The sequence below is a fragment of the Felis catus genome, chromosome B1 (genome assembly GCF_018350175.1).
Source record: "Felis catus isolate Fca126 chromosome B1, F.catus_Fca126_mat1.0, whole genome shotgun sequence".
NCBI lineage: Eukaryota > Metazoa > Chordata > Mammalia > Carnivora > Felidae > Felis > Felis catus.
Window position 1 is genome coordinate 163,787,284 of NC_058371.1, and position 24,319 is coordinate 163,811,602.

A 24,319-nucleotide genomic window follows, 5' to 3' on the forward strand; every position below is an offset into this window, starting at 1 on the left:
TCCTGTAATTCTAAATTTTTTTTTAATGTTTATTTATTTTTGAGACAGAGGGAGACAGCATGAGTGGGGGAGGGGCGGAGAGGGGGGGAGACACAGAATCTGAAACAGGTTCCAGTCTCCGAGCGGTCAGCACAGAGCCTGATGTGGGGCTCAAACCCACGAACCGTGAGATCATGACCTGAGCCGAAGTTGGACGGTTAACCGACTGAGCCACCCAGGCGTCCCTGCTTCCTGTAATTCTAAAAGTTTATCTGCAGATTCTGATGAGTTTTCTTACAAAACAATCATATGTTCTGAAATAATGACAATTTTATTTTTTCTTTTCCAATTCTTACAGCTTTTTTTTTTTTGCTTTTCTAGCCCTATTGCACTGCCTAGGGCCTCTGGTACAATCGAAGTAGTCGTAGCAGGCATCCATTGATCTCATAAAAAAAAAACCATGCCTGATCTCAATTAAAAAAAAAATTCAATAATTCACTGTTGTCATGTTCACTATAAGATTTTATATGTATACTTTATTAAGTTAAGAAAGTTTTATTTTTATTCCCAAATTGCTAAGGTTTTTTTTGTCTCAAAAATAATGAATGGGTATCAAGTTCTATCCAATGCTTTCTTACATATATTTTCACACATATTGTTGACATGGAGAATTATATTGGTTGACTTTCAAGTGTTAAACCTACCTTGCATCCTTAGAATAAACCTAACTTCGTCATTAACACATCTTTTTATACAATGCTGGATTTGGTTTGCCGATATTTTGCTTAGGAATTTTGCATCTGTGGCCATGATAGAGACTGCCCTTTAATTTTACCTTCATTTAACATTCTTTTCAGTTTTATATTGTACTAGTCTGGGTTCTCCAGAGAACAGAACAATAGGAGAAGAAGATGGTAGATAGATAGATAAGAGAGAGAGAGGATAGATAAGAGAGATAGATAATAGATAGATAGATAGATAGATAGATAGATAGATAGATAGATAGAATAGCCTATATGTAGCATACATACAAATAGATACAGATACAGGTATATCTGTATGGATTGGATGATGCCCATTAACAGGAAATAATTTTGGCAAAGCACTTGGCTCAATAGAGGGTCAATAGTCTGTTTAAGTTACTTGTATCTAAATCTGTATCTTCCATTGTTTCTGTATCTCTCGATATGCCGTATTTTCACACTATTTAGTTCAAAATATTTTCTAATTTCCGTTGTGAGCTCTTCTTTGACCTACAGATTACTTAGAAATTTATTATTCAATTTCCAACATTTATAGATTTCTCATTATCTTTTTGTTATTTGTTTCTGACTTGGTTTCATTGTCATTAGAGAATATACTCTATTAATTCAGTATTTTGACATTTGTTGAGTTTTGGTTTTGGGGACGGCATAGGATCAGTTTAGTAAATATTCCATGTGTAAAGAATGAATAATTTGAAGCTGCTTGTGGCACTGCTCTGTACGTGTCTATTAGGTTAAGTTTTACAGTGTTGTTCAAATTTTCTGCTTGTCCTGTCATTTACTGAGAGAGGTGTATTGAAATCTCCACCATGGAAAAGCCATTTAAGATGTAAGGTAGGTCCTGGGGTGCCTGGGTGGCTCAGTCAGTTAAGCATCCGACTTCGGCTCAGGTCATGATCTCATGTCTCGTGGGTTTGAGCCCCGCGTCGGGGTCTGTGCCGACAGCCCAGAGCCTGGAGCCTGCTTCAGATTCTGTGCCTCCCTCTCTCTCTCTGCCCCTCCCCTGCTCTCAATCCCTCTATCCCTCTCTCCCTCAAAAATAAATATTAAAAAAAAAAAAAAAAGATGTAAGGTAGGTCCTGAGAGCTTAATGAGAAAGAAGGAGACAAAGAAAAAGAGATAATCTGATCTGCAGTAGAAATTAACAGATATCTTGGGTGAATGTGGAAATCAAAGAAGGTAAGCGGGAGATTCCTAACCTACATGATGTGGAGGAAACAAAAGATTTGTGAAACAGGAGAATATCTATTCCATTTGAAGATGTTTAGGGTTTCTATAATGTAAACTCCTCTCTGTCTTTCCAAATCTTCAGTAAAATACACTATCCACTGAAGCACATGGTGAGACTATTTTACTTTGTTTTGAGGAAGTCAAGGGAAGAATCAAGTTCTATGTTTACTTGTCACAGTCCATAGGTGGCACTTGCTGTCAGTGTAGATCTATTTGCTCAGAACTTTGGGAAGTACGGAGCACCTGCTGAGTGCCAGGCACTGACGAGGTGCATTAAATGCACCCTCTCCTTGCATTTACCTTGCTTTGTAGCATAACCCAAGTGTCAGAAATGCAAGAGCAAGACCATCTATGAACGGAAATGTGACAGTGGAAGACAAATGAGAGAGACCATAAAAATGTGAACTTTGCCTTTCAACCTCCTACAATTCACAGAAGTCTTGGGGAGGATGCCTTCTTCAGGAGGGAGTGGAATGTGGATTCTGGCCATCTTATCCAGGGCTGGAAGGGAAGGAGACCTCACTTGGCATCTAGGTTACATGACTTTGCAGTATTGTTGTCAGGAGATAGTGTTGATAAAGCACTTGGCTCAAAAGACGGTCAATAGACAGTAGTTACTCTTCAAGATGTCTTTGTTATCTTTCTGTGTCTCCAAATTGGCAGTTAGGATCCAGAGAAAAGGGCAATGTCTTTTGCAGTTAAGTGACACCTCCTACCACCACCTCATGCTAGAAGAGAACTATGGCCCTGACACTAATACATTTGCTGTTGTCGGGTTCTCAAAGTTCCCCCAACATGAATAGGTTCAAGGGCTATATTTGTTATCTATTGATGCATAACAAAATATTGCAGTACATACGTGGCTTAAAACAATAGTTATTGTCTGTTAAGAATTTAGGAGCAGCCAAGCTAGATGGTTGGGCCTAGGTCTCTCATGAGTTACAGTCAAGATGTCAACTGGGGCTGAGGTAGAGTTTGGAGCTTGACTGAGGCTGCAGGGGCCACATCTCAGGTGGTTCACTGACATGGCCATTGGCAAGGAGCCTTAGTTCCTCACCACTTTTCCTCAGGGCTGCTCATGACATGGAAGCTGGCTCTTCTCAGATCCAGGACAGTGAGACTAAGGCAGGAGCTGCAATATCTCTTACAACCTAAGCTTGGAAGTCACAGGCCCTCCCTTTCGCTTTACTCTCCTCATCAGGAGTCAGCCATTAAGTCTGTCCCAAACTCAAAAAAGAGAATTAGGCTCTACCTTTTCATGTTTATTGATTTTGAGAGAGAGAGAGAGAGAGAGAGAGAGAGAGAACAAGCAGGGGAAGGGCAGAGGGGAAAGGAGAGAGCGAATCTCAAGCAGACTCTGCACTGTCAGTCCAGAGTCTGATGGAGGCCTTGATCCCTTGAACTGTGAGATCATGACCTGAGCCAAAATCAAGAGTTGGACACTTAACCAACTGAGTCACCCAGGCACCCCATGGGCTCTGCTTTTTGAAGGAAATGCCAAATCATTTCTAGAAATTTTGCTTTTTACTTAATTAAAAATTTTTTTATCTGAGTATAGTTGATGCACGTGACATTAGTTTCAGGTGTACAACATAGTGATTTGACAAGTATAGGTTATGTTGTGCTCACCACAACTGTACCTACCATCTGTCACTATACAATGCTATTACATCATCAACTGTATTCCCTGTGCTGTGCCTTTTATTCCCATGATTTATTCATCCTACAACCGGAAGCCCATATCTCCACTCCCCTTCACCCATTTTGTCCAACCCCCTACCCCCTCTCCTCTGGAAACCATCAGTTTGTTCTCTATACTCCTAGGTCTGATTCTGCTTTGTTGTTGTTGTTTATTCATTTGTTTTTTTTAGATTCCACATGACTGAAGTCATATATTTGTCTTTCTCAGTCTGACTGATTTCACTTAGCATACCCTCTAGGTCCAACTATGTTGTCCCAAATGGCATGATCTCACTCTTTTTTATGGCCGCATAATATTCCTGTGTGTGTGTGTGTGTGTGTACATATCACATCTTCCTTACCCATTTGTCTATCAATGGACACTTAGGTTGCTTCCATATCTTGGCTGTTGTAAACAATGATGCAAATTTCAAATCAGTGTTTTCATTTTTTTTCATCAGAAAGTTTTTATTGATAAATTATATAGGAAGTAAAGTATAGAAATGATTTGTTGTATTTAAATATTGTAGCTATTTTAGTTGTATGTTATAACTTTTTTTTTAGTATGAAATTTATTGTCAAATTTGTTTCCACACAGTTTTCATTTTCTTTAAGAAAATACCCAGTAGTAGAATTATTGGATCATATGATAACCTCTATTTTTAATTTTTGAGGAACCTCCATACTGTTTTCCACATTGGCTGCACCAATTTACATTTCCATCAACAGTGCACTAAGGTTCCTTTTCTCCACATCTTTGCCAACACTATCATTTCTTATCTTTTTTATTTTAGCCATTCTGACAGGTATACGGTGATACTTCATTGCAGTTTTGATTTGCGTTTCCCTGATGACTAATGATGTTGAGCATCTTTTCTGTGTCTATTGGACATCTGGATGTCTTCTTTAGAAACATTCAGGTCTTCTGCCCATTTTTTAATCAGATCATTTTCTTGGTATTGAGTTGTACAAGTTCTTTGTATATTTTGGACGTTGGCCCCTTACTTGGATATATCATTTGCAAAGACCTTCTCCCATTTAGTAGGTTGTCTTTTTGTTTTGTTCATGATTTCCTTTACTGTGTAAAACTTTTTTATTTCGATGTAATTCCCGATAATTTGGTTTTACTCTTGCCTTAGGAGACATATCTAGAAAAACATTGCTACATCTAATGTCTGAGAAATTACTGCCTGGGTTCTCTTCTAAGGACTTTTACAGTTTCAGGTTGCATATTTAGGTTTTTAACCCATTTTGAGTTTATTTTTGTGTCTGGTGTAAGAAAGTGGTCCACGTTCATTCTTTTGCATGTAAGTGTCCAGCATTCTGAATGCCACTTATTGAAGAGATGGTCTTTTCTCCATTGTATATTCTTGTCTCATTTATTGTAAATTAATTGGCCATGTAAGTGTGGGTTTATTTCTGGGCTCTCTATTCTATTCCATTGATTTATAAATCTCTTTTTCCGCCAGTACCATATTGTTTTTATTACTACAACTTTGTAGTATATCTTAAAATCTGGGAGTGTGATACTTCTAGATCTGTTCTTCTTTCTCAAGATTGCTTTGGCTGTTTGGGGTCTTTTGTGATTCTATGCAAATTTTAGGATTATTTGTTCTAGTTCTTGGAATTTTGATAGGGATTGCATTGAATCTGTAGATTGCTTTGAGTAATATGGACATTTTAGCAATATTAATTCTTCCAATCTATGAGCATGGAATATCTTTCCATTTGTTTGTGTCATCTTCAATTTCTCTTATTCATGTTTTACAGTTTTCGGAGTACAGGTCTTTCACCTTCTAGGTTAAGTTTATTCCTAGATATTTTATTCTCTTTGGTGTAATTATAAATGGAATTATCTTTTTCTCTTTCTGCTACTCAGTTAACAGTGTATAGAAATGCTGTCAATTTCTGGGTATTAACTTTGAATCCAACAACTTAATTCATTTGTTACTTCTAGTAGTTTTAGGTAGAGTTTTTAGGATTTCCTATGTATATTATTATGTCATCTGCAAATAGTAACAGTTTAACTTCTTTACCATATAGATGCCTCTTATTTCTTTTTCTTGTCTGATTACTGTGGCTAGGACTTCTAGTACTATGTTGAATAAAAGTAGCAAGAGTAGTGGACATCCTTGTCTTGTTCCTGATCTAAAAGGGAAAGTTCTCAGTTTTTCACTATTGAGTTATTAGCTGTGAATTTTTCATATATGGCCTTTATTATGTTGAGGTATATTCCCTCTGAACCCACTTTGTTGAGAGTTTTTGACGTGAATCAGTGTTGAATTTTATCAAACGCATTTTCTGCATCTATTGAGATGATCATATGATTTTTATCTTTCATTTTGTTGAGGTGTTATATCACGCTGATTGATTTCAACTTATTGAATCATCCTTGCATCCCTGGAATAAATCCCACTCGGTCCCGATGATCCTCTTAATGTATTGTTGAATGCAATTTACTAATATTTTGCTGATGATTTTTGCATCTATTTCATCAGGGATATTGGCCTATAGTTTTTTTTGGGGGGGGGAGCGGTTTGTGGTGTCTTCGTTTGGTTTTGGCATCAGGGTAATGCTCACCTCATAGAATTTATTTGGAAGGTTTCCCTCCTCTTCTATTTTTTGGAATAGTTTGAGGAGAAGAGGTGTTAATTCTTTTTTAAGTGTTTGGTAGAATTCACCTGTGAAACCGTGTGGTCCTGGATTTTTATTTTTTGTTAGTTTTTTTGATTACCAACTCAATTTCATTACTAGTATTTGGTCTGTTCAGATTCTCCTACAGATTCGGTTTTGTAAGATTGTATATTTCTGAGAATTTATCCATTTCCTCTAGGTTGTCCAATTTGTTGGCATATAATTTCCTATAGTATTCTCTTATAATCCTTTGCATTTCTGTAGTGTCATAGTTACTTCTCTTTAATTTCTGATTTTATTTATTTGGGTCCTTTCTGTTTTTTTCTTGATGAGTCTGGCTAAGGGTTTATCAATTATCTTTTTGAAGAACGAGGTCTTGGTTTATTGATTTTTTTCTATGTTTTTTTTTTCATTTCTATGTCATTTTTTTCTGCTCTGATTTTTATGATTTCCTTCCTTGTACTCACTTTGGGATTTCTTTGTTCTTCTTTTTCTAGTTCCTTTAGATGTGAAGGTTAGATTGTTTATTTGAACTTATTCTTGTTTTCTGAGGTAGGCTTGTATCACTATATATTTCCCTCTTAGAAGTGCTTTTGCTGCATCCAAAGATTTTGGACCATTGTGTTTTCATTTTCATTTGTCTCCATGTGCTTTTAATTTCTTCTTTGATTCCTTCATTGATCCATTGGTTGTTTAGTATTATGTTTTGACTCCATGTTTGTGTTTGTGCTTTTTCCAGGTTTTTTCTTATGGTTGATTTCTAGTTTCATACCATTGTGGTAAAAAAAGATGCAGGTATGATTTCAATTTTCTTGAATTTACTGAAGCTTGTTGTGTGGCCTAACTTGTGCGATCTCTTCTGGAGAATGTTCCATGTACACTTGAAAAGAATGTGTATTCTGTTGGTTTGGGATAGAATGTTCTATATATATCTGTTATATCCATCTGGTCTAGTGTGTCATTCAGAGACACTGTTTCCTTATTGATTTTCTGCCTGGATAATCTACCCATTGATGTTAGTGGGGTGTTAAAGTCCCCTACCATTTTTGTATTACCATCAAGTTCTCTCTTTATGTCTGTTAATATTTGCTTTATGTATTTAGGTGCTCCATTGTTGGGTGCATATATTTTTGTAACTGTTATTCTCTGTTGTTGGATTGATCACTTTATAATTATGTAATGCCCTTCTTGTCTCTTGCTCCAGTTTTTGTTTTCTCTGATTTTGTCTATTTTGTTTGATACTATATATTTTTTTTCTGCTTTCATTTTCGTGGTAAATGTGTTTACATCCCTTTACTTTCAGTTGGTATGTGTCTTTACATCTGAGTCTCTTGTAGGAAGCATACAGATGGGTTGGGTTTTTTAAAATATATTTTGCCACCCTATGTCTTTTGATCGGAGCATGGAGCATTTAGGCCACTTGTATGTGAAGTTCTAGCAGACAGGTGTGAACTTATTGCCATCTTATTGTTTTCTGATTGTTTTTGTAGTTCTTCTCTATTCCTTTCCTCCTCTTTTGCTCTCCTTCTTTGTGACTGATGAGTTTCTGTAGTGTTATGTTTGGTTTTCTTCCTCTTTATTTTTTGTGTCTATGTCATTGATTTTGGGTTTGTGTTACCATGAGGTTCATATATAGCATCCTAAGTATATAGCAGTCTAAATTAAGTTGATGGTCATTTAAGTGCAAATGCATCCTTAAAAAAAAAATTCTTGGGTATTCTACACATTCAGAAAAACTGCTCTAGTAATGAACTATTGACGTGATCCCTGAAAGTATCATGTAGATATATTTTAAAACCCGAGGGACATAATATTTTGAATATGGCAGTGTGCTCAGTACATGTTTACTAAATAGATGTAAGGAAGCCCCTTAGATTGTGACATAAAACCTCTGAATTTCTCTCTCATATTTTTTGATCTCTATCCCAAAAGATAAAACAATATTTAGGGCCCTTTCCAGTTCTAAGATGAAATGTGCCCCCATGAACATTTAAATTACTATTCCCCACAGAGATGGTGCTGTTGGGCTGAATTCTCTCCATCACCTACCTGCTTGGTTCTAGGGAAGAAAATGCATTCTGTGGGACCTGTGTGCTGAGGTGTGCTCCTTGACAGCCGGGGCCTGACTGGAGATAACACCACAGTGTGTCGTGTACAGCCATGAGAGAAAAGACAGATGATTCTATCATAGCTCCAGGAAGAATGGTGATGGGCATGCTTCTCCTGATGAGTCAACAACAGTTATATGGACACATTATTCTTCTAACAATTAGACTTAATCGTTAAACATTTTTTTCCTTGCTTTGTCCCAGGAGGAAAATAAGTCTGGATTTAATGTTTGTAAGTAGTCCTTCTAGCTCATCAGTAAATCAATTTTTCTATTTTAAGCATTAAAAAGGTAAGGCATTTTTTTATTCTTTTGTCTCTAGTAGTAAAACTTTCTATTACCCCACATTCTATATTTTATCAGAAATTTAAGAAAAGCAATTTGGAGAAATGCTTTTATTTAGTAAGATATTTAAATAAATTGATAGAATTTCCCACTGCATAAATACCATATTTTTTCAAAACTGAGGTTCTTTGTGTGTAGTTTCCCATTTTCATGCATCTCTCTTCTTATATACTTTTGTTTTCCACAGACGCTCAGTCAATGAATCCTGTTTTAAATAGGTCATAAAAAGTATTTGGGAGTACTCATATGAAAATGGTGATCGTTCTCATAATGGTGTCCTTCTTTATAGGATCCAAATCTAAAAAACAAAAACAAACAAAACAAACAAACAAAAAGACATGTAACTGACATGTAAAAACCATTCATGAAGGTACATTCTTATATAAAATTTCAACCATAATCTACTTTGGTTTTACTTACCTATCATAAAACCAAGAGAGATGTGATCAATTTATAAATCAGTAAGTGAAGACATAAAAAAGGATTCATGCATATGGGAAAGGCAGACTAAAATTTTAACCTCTGAAGTCCTCTTTCCAGGTATATGAATCATTCCAAAAGCACAACTGTTTAAGAATTATTAGCTGATAACATTGGCGGAAAATAAGCCTGGATTTTCTCTCTAGTGTTCAGTTTGCAAAATATCCATTTTATGGATGAGGGGATCATGAAACCTGAAATGTTATTCGTGTTACATTAATGCACGTGCAATCTACTTGCAATTTCAACTTCTTAGTCTTCTACAGATGCTACAGAAGAACAGCTTACTTTACTGATGAATAATTAATTCTATAGCTCTTGTTGGTATGATGAAATATAAAAGGCACTAGAAAGGAACCTAAGACATGAGCAAATGAAGCCACTGACTTCCTTTTCTTCATCAGCAATCACAGCATCCAAATAACCTTCATAATACAGGAGATAGGAGGTCTGTTTAATTTGTCATCTCAAAACAATAATAAGGAATATTAAAATAGCACCTCTGATCTGCGATGACTAGAACTGAGTCCTAAGGAAGTAATCAAGGATGCGCCCAAAGTTATAATTAGGAGTCCCCAGAAGACTTCTTATAATAATGAAAAGAATAAATGAGCAAAAACAACTCATTTGGTTAGCTATATTTGGTACATCCATATAATGGAATATTATGGAAGAATTTACAAATATTTTCAGAAGAATATATTGTTATGGAAGGAAGCTCATCATATAGTGTTTGGATGAAAAAAATCAGGTTAATACATAAAATGACTATACAGACATATGCACATATACATATATGATTCATACATTTATAAAGTTGGGATAATTGTGTGATATATAGATATATATGCACATAAAAAGCAGAGATGCACCAAAACTATTACCAGTGATAACCTCTGAATTGCTCGTCTCCCCAGTAGAACATAAGCTCCATAGGACAAAAATTTGGTCTTATTCACCATTTTGTCCTCAGTATCTAGCACCAGGCCTGGCCTCAGGCCTGGCAATGAGTACTTGTTGACTTAAAGAATGGGCTTTTTGGTGAACTCAGTATTCATTGACTTTATTTAATACATCTTCATATATATATATGATATGATATATGGAATATATATCATATATATATATCAAAAAATATGATATATATATGGAATTTTTAAATTAAGACACGCTTTCTACTTATGCTTCTGTTATTTTCATAATTAAACTGAGTGCGAAAACAGATCTAGCTCCCTTCACAGGTGGTTTGGATCAGTCTGCAGTTGTGATTAGCTAAAAATATTTTATTTGGACTTCTCCACACTCCTGGTATATGAGAATAAGGAAACAGGGAGACCTTTTTCCTTCCTAGATTTTCTAGCTTCCATATAAGAAGCCACCTCAGTTGGCAAAAGGAAGAAAACTTTCTATTTCACTTCTACCGCGACTACTATAAATATTACTGCTGCTATTGTATCTACTGCCTAATAAGCACTCACCATGCACTATTTTTTTTTCTAAACAATTTTATCGAAATGTGCCAAGAGCACACGGTCAGCACAAATGTATGAACAGGAAAAAACCCACATGTATCACCATGCACTATTCTAAGAGCTCTAGGTGTCGGTCAGACCTCAAATAACCTTGGGAGGTAGGTGCTACGATTTTTCCCGTTTTGCAGGTGAGAAACTTGAGGCTTAGAGGGATTAGCCAACTTGCCTGCAGTTACCCAGCTGTTTCTGACAACAGTGAGGATTGGAACCGGGTAGCTTGACCCCAGAGCCCATGCTGTTCATGAGCACATTTCACACACTAGGGATGAGATCAAACAGTAATGCAAGCAATCAAGACTTGGTTGTATGGAGCACCCAGGTGGCTCAGTCAGTTGAGAATACAACTTTTGATTTCCGCTCCGGTCATGATCTCACGGTCGTGAGATCGAGCCCCAGGTTGGGCTTTGCACTGGGTGTGGAGCCTGCTTGGGATTCTCTCTCTCTCTCTCTCTCTCTCCCTCTATCCTTGCCCCTCACTCTCTCTCTTAAAAAAAAATAAATAAATAAAAAAGACTTGACTGTAGCTCTTCTTACATGTGTTCCCTATACTTCGGTACAGTTTTTTCTTGTTGTGAGGAGAGACAAGGAAGAAAAAGAAAATGGATAAATTCCATCACGAACACCACACACCCCCCCCCCCCCCACCCAGGCAAATAAAATGAAGTCTGAGAAGTTTCCATAATGACTAGCTGGTAAAAGTAGTATATATATCAAATAATAATAACATATATAGATATGTTCTGGCTTTGGTTTTATGCAAACATTGCTTCTCATTATCTAGTCATAGGAAGAAAAAAGAGCACACACTCCAAAGCACATAGTTTGCTGCAAATAGATTTCTCAGATAACCTCTATTCAGAACTAAACAAAATCCAATATATTTCGCATGCTAGAATCTCTGTGGTGAAAACGAATTATCCACTCTCCGCAGGCTCAGTCTTAATTGTACGTCTGAATAACGGGGAACGATTTTGTAAAACTCAAAGCCGACACCACCAAGAGGTCCTGCTGAGTCGGTCTGGGTGGGGCTCTCCACGTGAGTGGCACATGCAGCCAGAGCTGAGAATCTCAGCAACCTAACGATGCTAACAGGCTTCCTCCCCAGTTGTTAGCTCTGTCACTCACTAGCTATGTACCCTAATGAAGTTACTTCATGTTCCTCAGCCTGAACTTACCTATAAAATGAGGACAACAAGAGTACCAACCCAATGACGATTAGTTGAGGTAATACCCAAAGCACCTAGAACAGGGCCTGGGACACAGAACACTCACAGATTCGCTGTTGTGATGGTGTTGATGGTGATGGTGATGAAGAGGATGCCAATGTGATCTTTTTCACCTGAGCCTGAGACCATAACATGTTTCTCTATCCCAGAAAGCAGGGACCATAACTTCAACCCAAGTGGGATAGTATCTTTTTTACCATGAGATCCCTTACCTGAATGAACTTCTAGAACCATACATAATTTGGAGCTCATTGTGAGATAGTATTTAGGTCTGTAAAGGGGATGTGGTGCCTCAACTGTAGTCAACAACATGAAAGAATTCACTCACCTAGGATTGAAATGAATTTCCTTAGGAACTGCCCTCTGGTCTGTGACTACTTTCTGATTGTCTCTATAATTAATGGGGTCATCAGGGATCCTAAATTTGGCCATCTGAATTTCAGAGTCACTCAGTTCAGCACGGGAGATTCTTGCATAGCCCAATCTGTGGCAGAAATAGAAATGGTTTGCAAAGGTTTTATCACCAAATAGAAATCTGATGAGATCTAATAGATAACACCTGCATTATTAAGCCAGTTTCCCATTTATAACTCTACTCTGTACATCACTACAATTAGCTTGATTTATTACTCCAAATATTTATCAAAACATTGCTTTTACTATATAAATGAATAAGGAACATGCACCCAGGCTTAATTAACTAAACATACACTAATGAATATTCTGTCTCTACAAATTGCCTATCACACGATTATATTTTGCATCGAGAAAAGGAGTTCTCCACAATGACAGCAGCATATGCCTAAATTCTTTCTTACCTTTAAAATTCAAATATCACATGCATATTTTCATCCACATTTACAAGTCTAATAGAAAAGATTTTGTATGTCTGAAAAAAAACTGCACATCCTGTTTTTGCTTAGAGCTGTCAGTTCTTCAGGAAATCAAAGCATTTTATAGGTATTATCCAAATAGTTACAGAGAAGCCCAGATGGAAAAATGAGGGAACCATAAGCAACCAAGAATTCATTTTTATTTTATTTTATTTATATCTGGTCTCTCTAAAAAATACCTATCAGCTTCAGTTATTCACTTATTCGAGGAACAAAGATGTATCGAGTCCCTACTACATACAGGCATTGTTCCAGGTATTGGGGATAAACAGTGAACAAAACAAGGCTCTTGCCTTCATAGAGCTTTCGTTCTAGCTGAGGAGGACAGATTAAATATGTATGTGTACACTCTATCAGGTGGTGAAAAGGCCAAAGTCCCCTAGGGGACTAAGCAGAGTAAAGAGGACAGGGAATGCTCAGTGGCAGAGGCTGCTTAGAGTAAATGCTCACAGCATACTGCTCTGACCGAGTGCCATTTGAGCAAAAGTTTGAATGAAGTAAAGGAGCAACCCCGTACGGATACTGGAGGATGGGCGCTCTAGGGAAAAGGCATAGCAAATGCAAACATCCCGAAGGAGAATGTGCCTGGCTTTTTTGAGGGCCAGTTCCACAATGACCAGAGTGGAGTGCCTACGGGCAAACACCTTGGGGGTGAGTTTGCATGGGTGCTGGGGATAGTAGATGACACAACTTTCCTTGCAGACCCCTGGAAAGACTTCAGATATTTTTCCGACAGTGAGATGGCAATCCAAGGCATTCTGTGCAGAAATGCAGTGGCTACTGTGTAGAGAATAGACTCCAGGGAAAGGGGGGAAGAAGGGAGACCAGGTAGGAGGCCACTGCAATAATTTCGGTGAATGCTGGTGGGGGCTTGAGCCAGACTAGTAGTAGGAGAAACATTTAAAACAAAACCCGTACCTACGTACAAAATAGAGACAGGAACCCAGAGCTGAGACAAGTAGAGGCAGCAGGTCTGCGCACCACGAAGGGTAAAAGGAGAGCCACGGCAGCATCGGAATGGGGTGGAAGCTGTCTGACAGGCTGACGTGTTTACTAAGCTCAGGTCCCAAACCTGTGCGGTACCCTGTAATTCTAGTCACTCTGTCCAGTGAATCTAGGGTTTTTTATTGCTCAAATATCTAAGATCAACGTTCTAACTCCTTTCATGGACACTGCCTTCAAGGTCCTTCTAAAAGTCCTTGAAGATAAGGAACCTGACAATCCAAATCATCTACTAAAACAAGGGATTTCTCATTGTCCATAAGTTTTTATTAAGTGCTTGACTGAGTGCAGATGATTGAGATAACGTTTACAGAATTGGTCTTATGGACAGAAACTGAAAAACAGTAATCCCTAACTTCATTAATTTGGGTATTTTTTACATTTTAAAATCCAGGATGGTTAACACACAGTGTAATATTAGTTTCAGGTGTACGATCTAGGGGTTCAACACTTACATACATCAGCCAAGGCGCATCATGACAAGTGCCTTCCTTAATCGCCATCACCTGTCTAGCCCATCCCCCCTCCCCCAGCCACTTCCCCTCTGGTGACCATCAGTTTGTTCTCGATAATTAAGAGTCTGTTTCTGGGACTGCCTCTCTCTCTTTTTTCTTTGCTTGTTTTTTATTTGTTTCTTAAATTCCACATATGAGTGAAATCATATGGTATTTGTCTTTCTCGGCCCTCTAGCTCCATCCACATCATTGCAAATGGCAAATTTCATTCTTTTTATGGACGAGTATTATTCCGTTGTGCATATACACCACTTCTTTATCCATTCGTCTATCAATGGACACTTGGGCTGCTTTCATAATTTGGCTATTATAAATAATGCTGCCGTAAATACAGGGATGCATGTATCCCTTTGAATTAGTGTTTTGTATTTTTTAGGTAAATATGATTACTGGATCGTAGGGTACTTACACTTTTAACTTTTTGAGGAGTCTCCATACTGTTTTCAGAGTGGCTGGAAACCAGTCTGCATTCCCACCAACAGTGCAAAAGGGTTCCTTTTTGTCTATATTCTTGCCAACACTTGTTATTTCTTGTGTTTTTTCTTTTAGCCATTCTGACAGGTGTGAGGTGATCATTGTAGTTTTGATTTGCGTTTCCCTGTTCATGAGTGATACTGAGTGTCTTTTCATGTGTCTGTTGGCCATCTGGGTGTCTTCTTTGGAGAAGTGTCTGTTCATTTCTTCTGCCTATTTTTAGTTGGATTATTTGTCTTTGGGGTATTGAGTTTTATAAGTTCTTTATATAATGTTTTGGATACTAACCCTTTATCAGATAAGTCGTTTGCAAGTATGTTCTATATCTTCTCCCATTCAGCAGGTTGCTTTTAGTTTTGTTGATTGTTTCCTTTGCTGTGCAGAAGCTTTTTATTTTGCTTCTATTTCCCTTGCTTCGGGACACAAATCTAGAAAAATGTTGCTATGGCCAAAGTCAGATAAGTTCCTGCCTGTGCTCTCTTCTAGGATTTTTATTGTTTCAGGTTTCATATTTAGGTCTTTCATCCATTTTGAATTTATTTTTGTGTATGGTATAAGAAAGTGGCCCAGTTTCATTCTTGTGCATGTCACTGTCCAGTTTTCTCAACACCATTTGTTGAAGAGGCTGTCTGTTTCCCAATGGATATTCTTTCCTGTTTTGTTGAAGACCAACTGACCATATAGAGTTGCGGGTTCGTTTCTGGATTTCCTGTTGTGTTCCATCGATCTATGTGTCTGTTTTTGTGCCAGGACCACACTGTTTTGATCACTACAGCTTTGTAATATAACTTGAAGTCTGAAACTGTGATGCCTCCAGCTTTGTGTTTCTTTTTCAAAACTGCTTTGGCTATTTAGGGTCTTTTGTGGTTTCATATACATTTTAGGACTTTTTTGGTTTTAGTTCTGTTACATTTCCATCTGTTATAGACTAAATGTTTGTATCATCCCCTGAATTCATATGTCAAACTGTAATCCCCAATATAGCCCTATATGGAGATGGGGTTTCAAAGGAAGTAGTTAAGTTAAATGAGGTCACAGGGGGTGGGACCCTGATCCAATAGGACTCTCATTCTTTTAAGAAGAGACACGGCACAGCACGTGTGCCCACTCTCTCTGTCTCCAGAACAGTGAGAAAACACATTTCTGTTGTTTAAGCCACCCAGCTATATTTAGCATATATGTGTAAATATTTATATATAAAAATCTGCTCCCCAACTCTTCCAAGGAAAGGTGATAAAGGTCTTGGGCCACAAGTATACATAGCCAAATGATTAGCTATTATGGGCACTGGTATTATAAACAGCACTTTTCCTTGGCAACTAACAATATTACAAGTTCAATTTATACCTATTTCGGTCTATATCATAAACTGTGTTCTAGAAATTCCCATGAAAACAACCACTTTGATATGAATGCAAACAGAAACAATGTTTTCAATCTGATATACATGTTACAAAACTAATACTTTAGCATCTCCCTCCCCCACCTTAACCCTTTGGAAACCCCAAAATAATAGTCGACCTGTCTGTCCTGCAGCCATGTGGGCGTGTTCTGGGCCTCTTGGAGTTTCTGAGTTATTAGTGTAACCAGAATGATCCTGACATCTCAAGCATCTCCTTGTCTCACCCCAGTAAGCATATGAACCCGTAGAATTGTTCAGGACCTAATAAAGGTCACCATTATATTAAGTCATGGCCAAAGTTCTTAATTAGAGTCCACAGAACTTGTGACCTGCTGCCTTCCTCCCTGCCCATATACTCCCCTTACCTCTTCTCCCACCTCCATTTAGCTACACACACTCCAGCCCCACTAGCCTCCCTTTTCTTTAGATACCTCTGGCACTCTGTCTTTGGGCTTTTACACTAGCCAGTCCCTGGAGGGGTCTTCTCTCAGATAGCCACAGGGTCCACTGCTTTAAATCTTAGCTCCAGTGTCACCTTCTCAGTAAGACCTACCCAATCCCCTACTTATAATGGCACCCCACCTCCATACTCTGGATGCTCTTTACCCTGCTCAATGTTTCCCCACCACACTCATCACTTCCTAAAATACAACGTCATGGAATTATTGTGTTTCTTCCTCCTGCCAGGGTACAGATCTTTCTCTGTCTTATTTACTACTTATACCCCTGGTGTTCCGCATACATTATGTTCCACCAATACTTGTTGAATGACAAATAAGGTAAAGAACAGTTGGACATAATGGTTTGCTTTCACCAGACTATGACTCATAACTGAACAAGCCGTGTCTCCAACGGGAGAGAAGCTGACCCTGTGATTCTGTATCATCCCTAGAAGGCAAATGTTTTCTTCCATAAATGTGGACCACAGATCTTAGAATGTTACTTAGGGGTGATCAGTTCAACATCGCCCCTAACTTCACCAGGTAGCCAATGCCAGGTCACCTCTGGGTGATGAAGTGCTCTGTGCGGAGGAGGGTCGAAGGCCCAGGGAGGCCCATTCATAGAAGCCCACACCAGAGTTCCCAGCACTTTCCCAAGGAGGGTAGTTAGGGACCTAGGGCCAAATATCTCCAAACAGATTGTGTACTAGCTAGCAGAAGAGCGCTGTGAGCATCGGGGACTGTCTCCAGCATGTTCCCTCCACTGAAGAACCCTGTAAGTGGAGGGACCTGTGAATCGATCCGCTGTCCACAGGATCTGTCCCCACTTACCTCTCTCATGTCTCCTCCCATCTCTCTCTGTTCTAGCCACGCTGGCCTCCTCACTGTTGGCAGCCAACACCAGGCATGCGCCACTCAAACTTTTGTACCTGCTCTTCCCTTTGCTGGCAGTGATCGCCACAGGATATACGCAGGTGACCTTCCTCATGTCTTCCAGGCTGCTGCCCACCCTAAAGATCACACCACAGCCACCCCTCAGCCTGCACGCTCCATCCCCACCCTTCTTACCTGGCCTCACTCATCTTTTCGTCACATTTACCACCACCTGCCCTTCTCTTTCTTCGGTGCTTACCTTCTGTCTCCTTCCACTGGAATGTAAGCTGTATGGTAGTCAAGGGTTCTGTTTGGTTCCCGTGACAGCCTCCCTGCTTAGAACAATGCCTGGCACGTAACAGGCATTTAATAAATACTTGTTGAATAAACGAGTGAATCCAGGAATAAATGACTAGTCCCTTTTTTGGTATTAAAACTGCTTCGGCTTCTTTAAAGGAAATACTACTTTCAAAACGGATTTACAAAGTTCCATATTTGAATTTTAAGATCCTTCAGGTATATTATTTTGGAACATACATACCCTAATATATGCATATGTGGATAGTATTCACTTTTTGATATGGGGTGATTTTTTAAAAAATATAACTTACCTAGAGGTCTCACCACAATATAGTAGTGATTCCAACAAGTGAGTTAACCTATCCCAAATTACATGATTAGAACTTGGCAAAGCTGGAATTCAACTTATTCCATGGTCCATGATGTTCCCACCATGCACACAGTCAAAACTGGGAGCACTCCTAACGTGTTAATATGTGTTTCTCATGCTTAATAATTTACACGGTATCCTTTTTATACAATCAAGCTTAATTTACTCTGTCATGTATTCTTTCTTATATCATTAGACCATGCCTTGAAAAAATGGTTAAACCGTGTAACTAGCCAAATCAATGTATATAAAAAGTCACAAAATGACGTCTGTAAAGTTTTTTCCTTCCAGGATAGACCCAAAAGATCGCAGTCGTAAGAGATAATAAAACAACAACAGTCAAAAACCTATGCTCACCTGATCAGCCCTCGATACATAATATATTCACACCATCTGTCTCGATCTGTGCTGTCAATATCCTACATAAAGAACAGAGAAGAGAATGTTTAAAGCATAAAAAACAGTGCTCTATTCTGAATTGCCAAGGAAATGTGTGAAGGACAGTAATAAATATGCTTTTGTGCATGCTGTTTTCTCTGCCTCACTCCTAATGATCTGTCAAGGTCCAAATTATTTATTCACCCTACAGACATTCCTGGAGCACCTACTGGGTGCCCATCTAGGCCCTCTACTGGGTGCTGGGGGCACAAAGGTGAAGGTGGTCTACAGAGAGGGTTAGGCAGGTGAATCAGCAATACAGACACTGGCTTCCTGTGGCTTTCCACGTCCTTCATCCCAAGCAGAATTTACCGCATCCTCATCGTTCATGCCCTGCAGTACTTTATACACACCAGCTACACCATTCTGGACAGTTACTTGTTTCTAGGTCTCCACCCTCCCCTTCCTGAGCGGAGGGACCCTTCATCACGTTGCCGCCCTGGTACTTAGCACGAAGCCTGGCATTCGGCAGGAGCTCAATCTGTGTTTGTTAAATTGAATCATTGGAAATAAACACATTTGGGGAGTAACCATGAGTCTTTTAGATGTTGAAAGCTTAAGACCGGTGTTATTTTTCATCAGAGAAGCAGAACATAAACATATTCTTTTTCCGTAATGTGGTGGGAAACTAACTAATATGGAGCTTTTATACTGAACAAATTTCCACCTCCTTCTTTTTAAAAATCCTATCAATAAAAAATATACGTCACTTTTGATCATTTCTCAATTTTACTATTAAAATTTAACTTAAAATATATTTTTAAATCACTAAAAGAAAACACATTTATTACCTATTTCTTCATTTTTTTCATAAGCTTAGTGGTGAACACATAGATGCTTGTTAATCTTTACTATTATTTATATGCCACACTCAACCCATTTACATGCCTTTGCATACATGGAAAAAATTATACTACATTTTAAAAGTTAAACTTTAAAATGTTAATGATGAAAAAAGCAGATAAAATTGAAAGAGTACTGTTTGGTTTGCCTTGGAAAGAAATAAAAATTTAGTCATTCAGCTGTATATACTGGGAACCATAAACTATGAATATGTTTAACTGTCATGTTTTTTATTAGATTTTTAAAAAGATGCTGTCAAATTTTAAGACTGCAGAATTCAAATACTCATTTCTTAAAGAGAAAAATCTGTCCATCCAAGCATTTATGATTAAAACTCCTCTCCTCATTAATAAACTTCCTAATAGAAAAAGCTATATGAGAATTCACTGCCAGTCTTGACACAGCTTTTGACCATGATAGTGGTAACCAACAGAGGATTAAATAAAAATCAAATAAAATGCCTCTTCCTTAACACCATCCATATCCCTTACACATACACACACACACACACACACACACACACACACACACACACTATACGAATTCCTTCTCTTATTAGGATGCAATTGTTTCTTAGACTTGCCCAATATGGTCATCTAACATTCTTTTATACTTTATAGACTATGTACTCACACGTTTATCTTATCTGATTTTATGCGTACAGCCAGATGCACATAGTACATATACATATACAGAGCTCCCACTTCCTGAGTGCCCCCTACATACAAGGTTGAGGGCCCTGCAGACATTATCTTATATTTCATCCTCATATCCACCCTGTGATACAACAGACATTACTCTCACCACTTTACAGATGTTGCCACGGAGGCCTGGAAATTTTAAATAGCTTGCCCCCAGGTCACACAGCTGGTAAATGAGGCACCTGTTGGGCTAGTGAGACCACATGGAGAGAGAGGCCCAGCCATTGACCAGCACCGAAGCCCCAGGCATGTGAATGGGACCATCTTCGAACCCCGGCCACAGCCACCAGCTGACTATACGAGTGAACCCAGGCAAGAACAGAAAACCCACAGAATCAAAGGAGTCTTAAACTACTGTTGTTTTAAGCCACAAAGGTTTGAAGTGGTTTGTTACACAGTGCTAGGTAATCAATACGGCCTCTGACTCCACACGTATCAGGATTTCCTTTTTTTCTTCTGACCTCTCTTTAATCTCTCTTCTGAAATAATCTCCCTGGGGCACCTGGGTGGCTCAGTCGGTTGAGCTGGGGTCATGATCTTGCAGTTTGTGAGTTCAAGCCCCACACTGGGCTTGCTGCTGTGGGCTTGTCGGTGCAGAGCCCTCTTCAGATCCTCTGTCCCCCTCTCTCTACCCTTCCCCCACTTGCGCGCTCCCCAAAATAAACACATCTTTGATAATCTCCCTTCTCTTCTCTCACCATCATCCCCATGATAGCTACATCAGTGTTTATTTATTTTAGAGAAAGAGAGAGAGACAGACAGAATGCAAGCAGGGGAAGGGCAGAGAGAGAGGGAGACACAGAATCGGAAGCAGGCTCTAGGTTCTGAGCTATCAGCACAGAGCCCAACAAGGGGCTCAAACTCAGGGACTGCAAGATCATGACCTGAGCTGAAGTCAGACACCTAACCGACTGAGCCACCCAGGCACCCTGATAGCCACATTAAATGCAACTTTATCAGAGGTTCTCTTTGGCCTTCCTTTTACACTTCTCTAACTTAGTAGCCGTATCATCCACTTCCAAGGCTTCCACGATTACCTAGATGGTGGCAGTTCCTTAATCTATTTTCTAGTCCTGACTGTTCTCCTCAATTCCAAATCCATATATCCAGCTGCCTGTTGGACATCTCCATGAATATCCCACAGATGCCTTGAGTTAGCCGAGAGCTGAATTTATTATCATCTTTGCAAAGCTCTTCTTCCTTCAGTAGTCTCTTTAATAATGTCACCATCATAAACCCTCTGACCAAAGCCAAAATCAGGGGCCCATCTTGACTCCACTTCCTGCTTTATCCATTGTCACAGAGATTCACTCATCTCCCCGATATCTGACTGTCTTTTTCCCCAGCTTGTAGTATTTTTAGCTGCTGGGTGTATCATCGAGATTTAAGAGTGTACCTCCTGACTTCTTATACATCCAGTCAATGAAATGTAAGTACGGTGTTGGAAGTCAGTTTCCTGGAATTTGCACTCTTAGCCCCTTCTTAATCCCGTCCTCTATCTTGCTAGCTAGAACATGGATGCTGCCATCGGGGACCATGAGGCAAATTTGGGAATAGAAACCTTGTAAAGTGATGCCACAGGATAGAAGGAACACATTCCTGAAACCATGGAGTGCACCAGGACTGGATCACCTGCCCAGAATTTTACATAAAGAAATACAGTAGTAAAAAATATTTTTAAAAAATTTAAGGGGCACCTGGGTGGCTCAGTCAGTTAAGCATCCGACCTTAGCTCAGGTCATGATCTCGCGGTTGTTGAGTACAAGCCTCGCATCAGGCTCTGTGCTGACAGCTCAGAGCCTGGAGCCTGCTTCAGATCCTGCGTCTCCCTCTCCCTCTGTCCCTCCCTTGCTCAGGCTTTGTCTCTCTCTCTCTCAAAAATAAATTTAAATATTAAAAAAATAAATAAATAAGGGGTGCCTGAGTGGCTCAGTTGGTTAAGCATCTGACTTCGGCTCAGGTCATGATCTCACAGTTCATGAGTTTGAGCCCCACATCAGTCTCTATGCTGACAGCAGGGAGCCTGGAGCCTGCTTCGGATTCTGGGTCTCCCTCTCTCTCTGCCCCTCCCCTGCTTGTGCACGTTTTTATCTCTCTCTCTCATTCTCTCTCTCTCATTCTCTCTCTTTCTCTCTCTCTCAAAAATAAACATCAAAAAAAATTTTTAAACATGTTTAGAAAAATAAAAATTAAAAAAAAGAAATACAGCTCTCTGCTATTTAAGCCACAGTAGAAACCCTATTCATACTATGCTCTTTCTCTTGTCTTTCCAAGCACTTGGTAACATAGGTAAGCTTTTTTCTCTGCAAATATCTCAAGAAGATGAAGTTGAAAACAAAAGGTAAAGGACCAAGAAATCTACACAGGACTTAATGGAATATAACAATTATATTTCTCATTATAAGTCACTGCATTTATTAGCATTCTAGTGTATGTATGTCTCAAGGATTTGATTTGTGTGTCAGTTCCCCAGAGCATGATTATATCTGGGTACACTGACAAATTCAGGTTTTGGACCCAAACAGGTAAGGACTAAATTCAGTTAGTGAGGCCCTAGATGGCTGATCAGCCAGCCTCTCTATATATTTCATTCTATCTTTTACACTCAACATCATAATTAACTTGCATAATGTGTCAGATTATAGTTCCTAAACATGGCTACGATAACCCACTTTCCATATGGTATTCTTATAATGTGACTTTGATTCTCCTCCCATGGAGATGATGGGATTTCTGTTTCTCCTCCTTGAATGTGAGCAGGCTTCTGATGATGGCAGAGGTCACACTATGTAACTCAAGGCTAGGTCATACAAGGCAATACAACTTCTTCCTGGTTCTCTTTGAAACACACTCTGAGAACCCAGCCATCTGCAGGGAGGAAGCCCAAGTTAGCCCATGGAGAGAACCCAGGACCCCGCACCCAAAGCCTGAACTGGGCTCCTGGTCAACAGCCAACAGCAACTTGCCCCCTGTGAGTCATCTGCAAAGTGGATCCTCCAGTCCTCAGTTGAGCCACATCTCTGTATGAAGCACAGATAGGCTATGCCCTCCCAGCCCTGTCCAAACTGCAGATCTGTGAGCAACCGAGGACTGCTGCTGTTTAAAGCCCCTATGTTTCTTGGTTTTCTACGCAGCAGTATATAATCAGAATACATATTAAATTGTTGCACTGGGGTTTTTTTTAACGTGAAGAAGAAACATTTTAGTTAGGAAATCAGAAATCCTATTAAGATTATGTTACCTTCACATTGCCGTGTTCAATGAGCTGTGTATAATCCCTGGAACCAGGTGCTGAAGTGATATATCCCAGAAATATCACTTGATTAGAGCTGCTTTTCAGTAGTTTTGAAACAGCAATAGCCTGAAGTTTCCTGTCAAGGTCATCTCTAAAATGCAAAAAAAAAAAAAAAAAAAAATGTACTTCTTAAAAAAATGTACTTCGTCATTGTACTTGCAAGACCATTTTTTAAAAGTACTAGGGGGGCGCCTGGGTGGCGCAGTCGGTTAAGCGTCCGACTTCAGCCAGGTCACGATCTCGCGGTCCGTGAGTTCGAGCCCCGCGTCAGGCTCTGGGCTGATGGCTCGGAGCCTGGAGCCTGTTTCCGATTCTGTGTCTCCCTCTCTCTCTGCCCCTCCCCCGCTCATGCTCTGTCTCTCTCTGTCCCAAAAATAAATAAACGTTGAAAAAAAAATTAAAAAAAAAAAAAGTACTAGGTATCTAAGTTCCCAAAGAGGATCTTCAAACAGTACACAACCCGAGTGATTCCTACTTGGGCAAATGACTGAATGTTATGCCAATGAACCAGACAGAGACCCAGTGCTTCAGCTGGGTAGGCTGACAGACTTTGGACTAAGATCATGATCTCTCCCCACAAACTAGTTGGAGTCAAGTTGATTTAAATACCTATTCTAAAATAGCGTTTGCTCAACTTTTCATCAGAAGAAGTTATGTCAGTAATCTGAGACCTGATCACCAGTATTACAGCTAAAGACTAGGAGGTAATAATAATAATAATAATAATAATAATAATAAAATAGAATTTAAAAAGAGCAAGAAGTACTGGTAAGAGAGAGAATCCTAACACTCACAG

General features: G+C 39.1%; 1 protein-coding gene across 2 annotated transcripts in view; it reads right to left on the reverse strand.

Annotated features, from left to right (window-relative positions):
* Window positions 1-8,774: 8,774 nt before the first annotated feature.
* Window positions 8,775-24,319, reverse strand: part of CWH43 (cell wall biogenesis 43 C-terminal homolog) — a 58,126-nt gene continuing 42,581 nt past the window's right edge. Inside the window, exons 13-17 of one of the 2 annotated variants that reach the window (XR_006597107.1) lie at window positions 23,470-23,614; window positions 18,604-18,665; window positions 17,836-17,924; window positions 12,306-12,461; window positions 8,775-9,037 (exon numbers count right to left, since the gene is read on the reverse strand). Coding sequence is in view for 1 of the 2 variants with exons in the window: in XM_023253127.2 (XP_023108895.2) it covers window positions 8,959-9,037; window positions 12,306-12,461; window positions 18,604-18,665; window positions 23,470-23,614 (442 nt within the window). In the remaining variant the exon portion in view is untranslated. The remainder of the gene's footprint in view (window positions 9,038-12,305; window positions 12,462-17,835; window positions 17,925-18,603; window positions 18,666-23,469; window positions 23,615-24,319) is intronic. The other variant, XM_023253127.2, reaches the window with a different exon arrangement.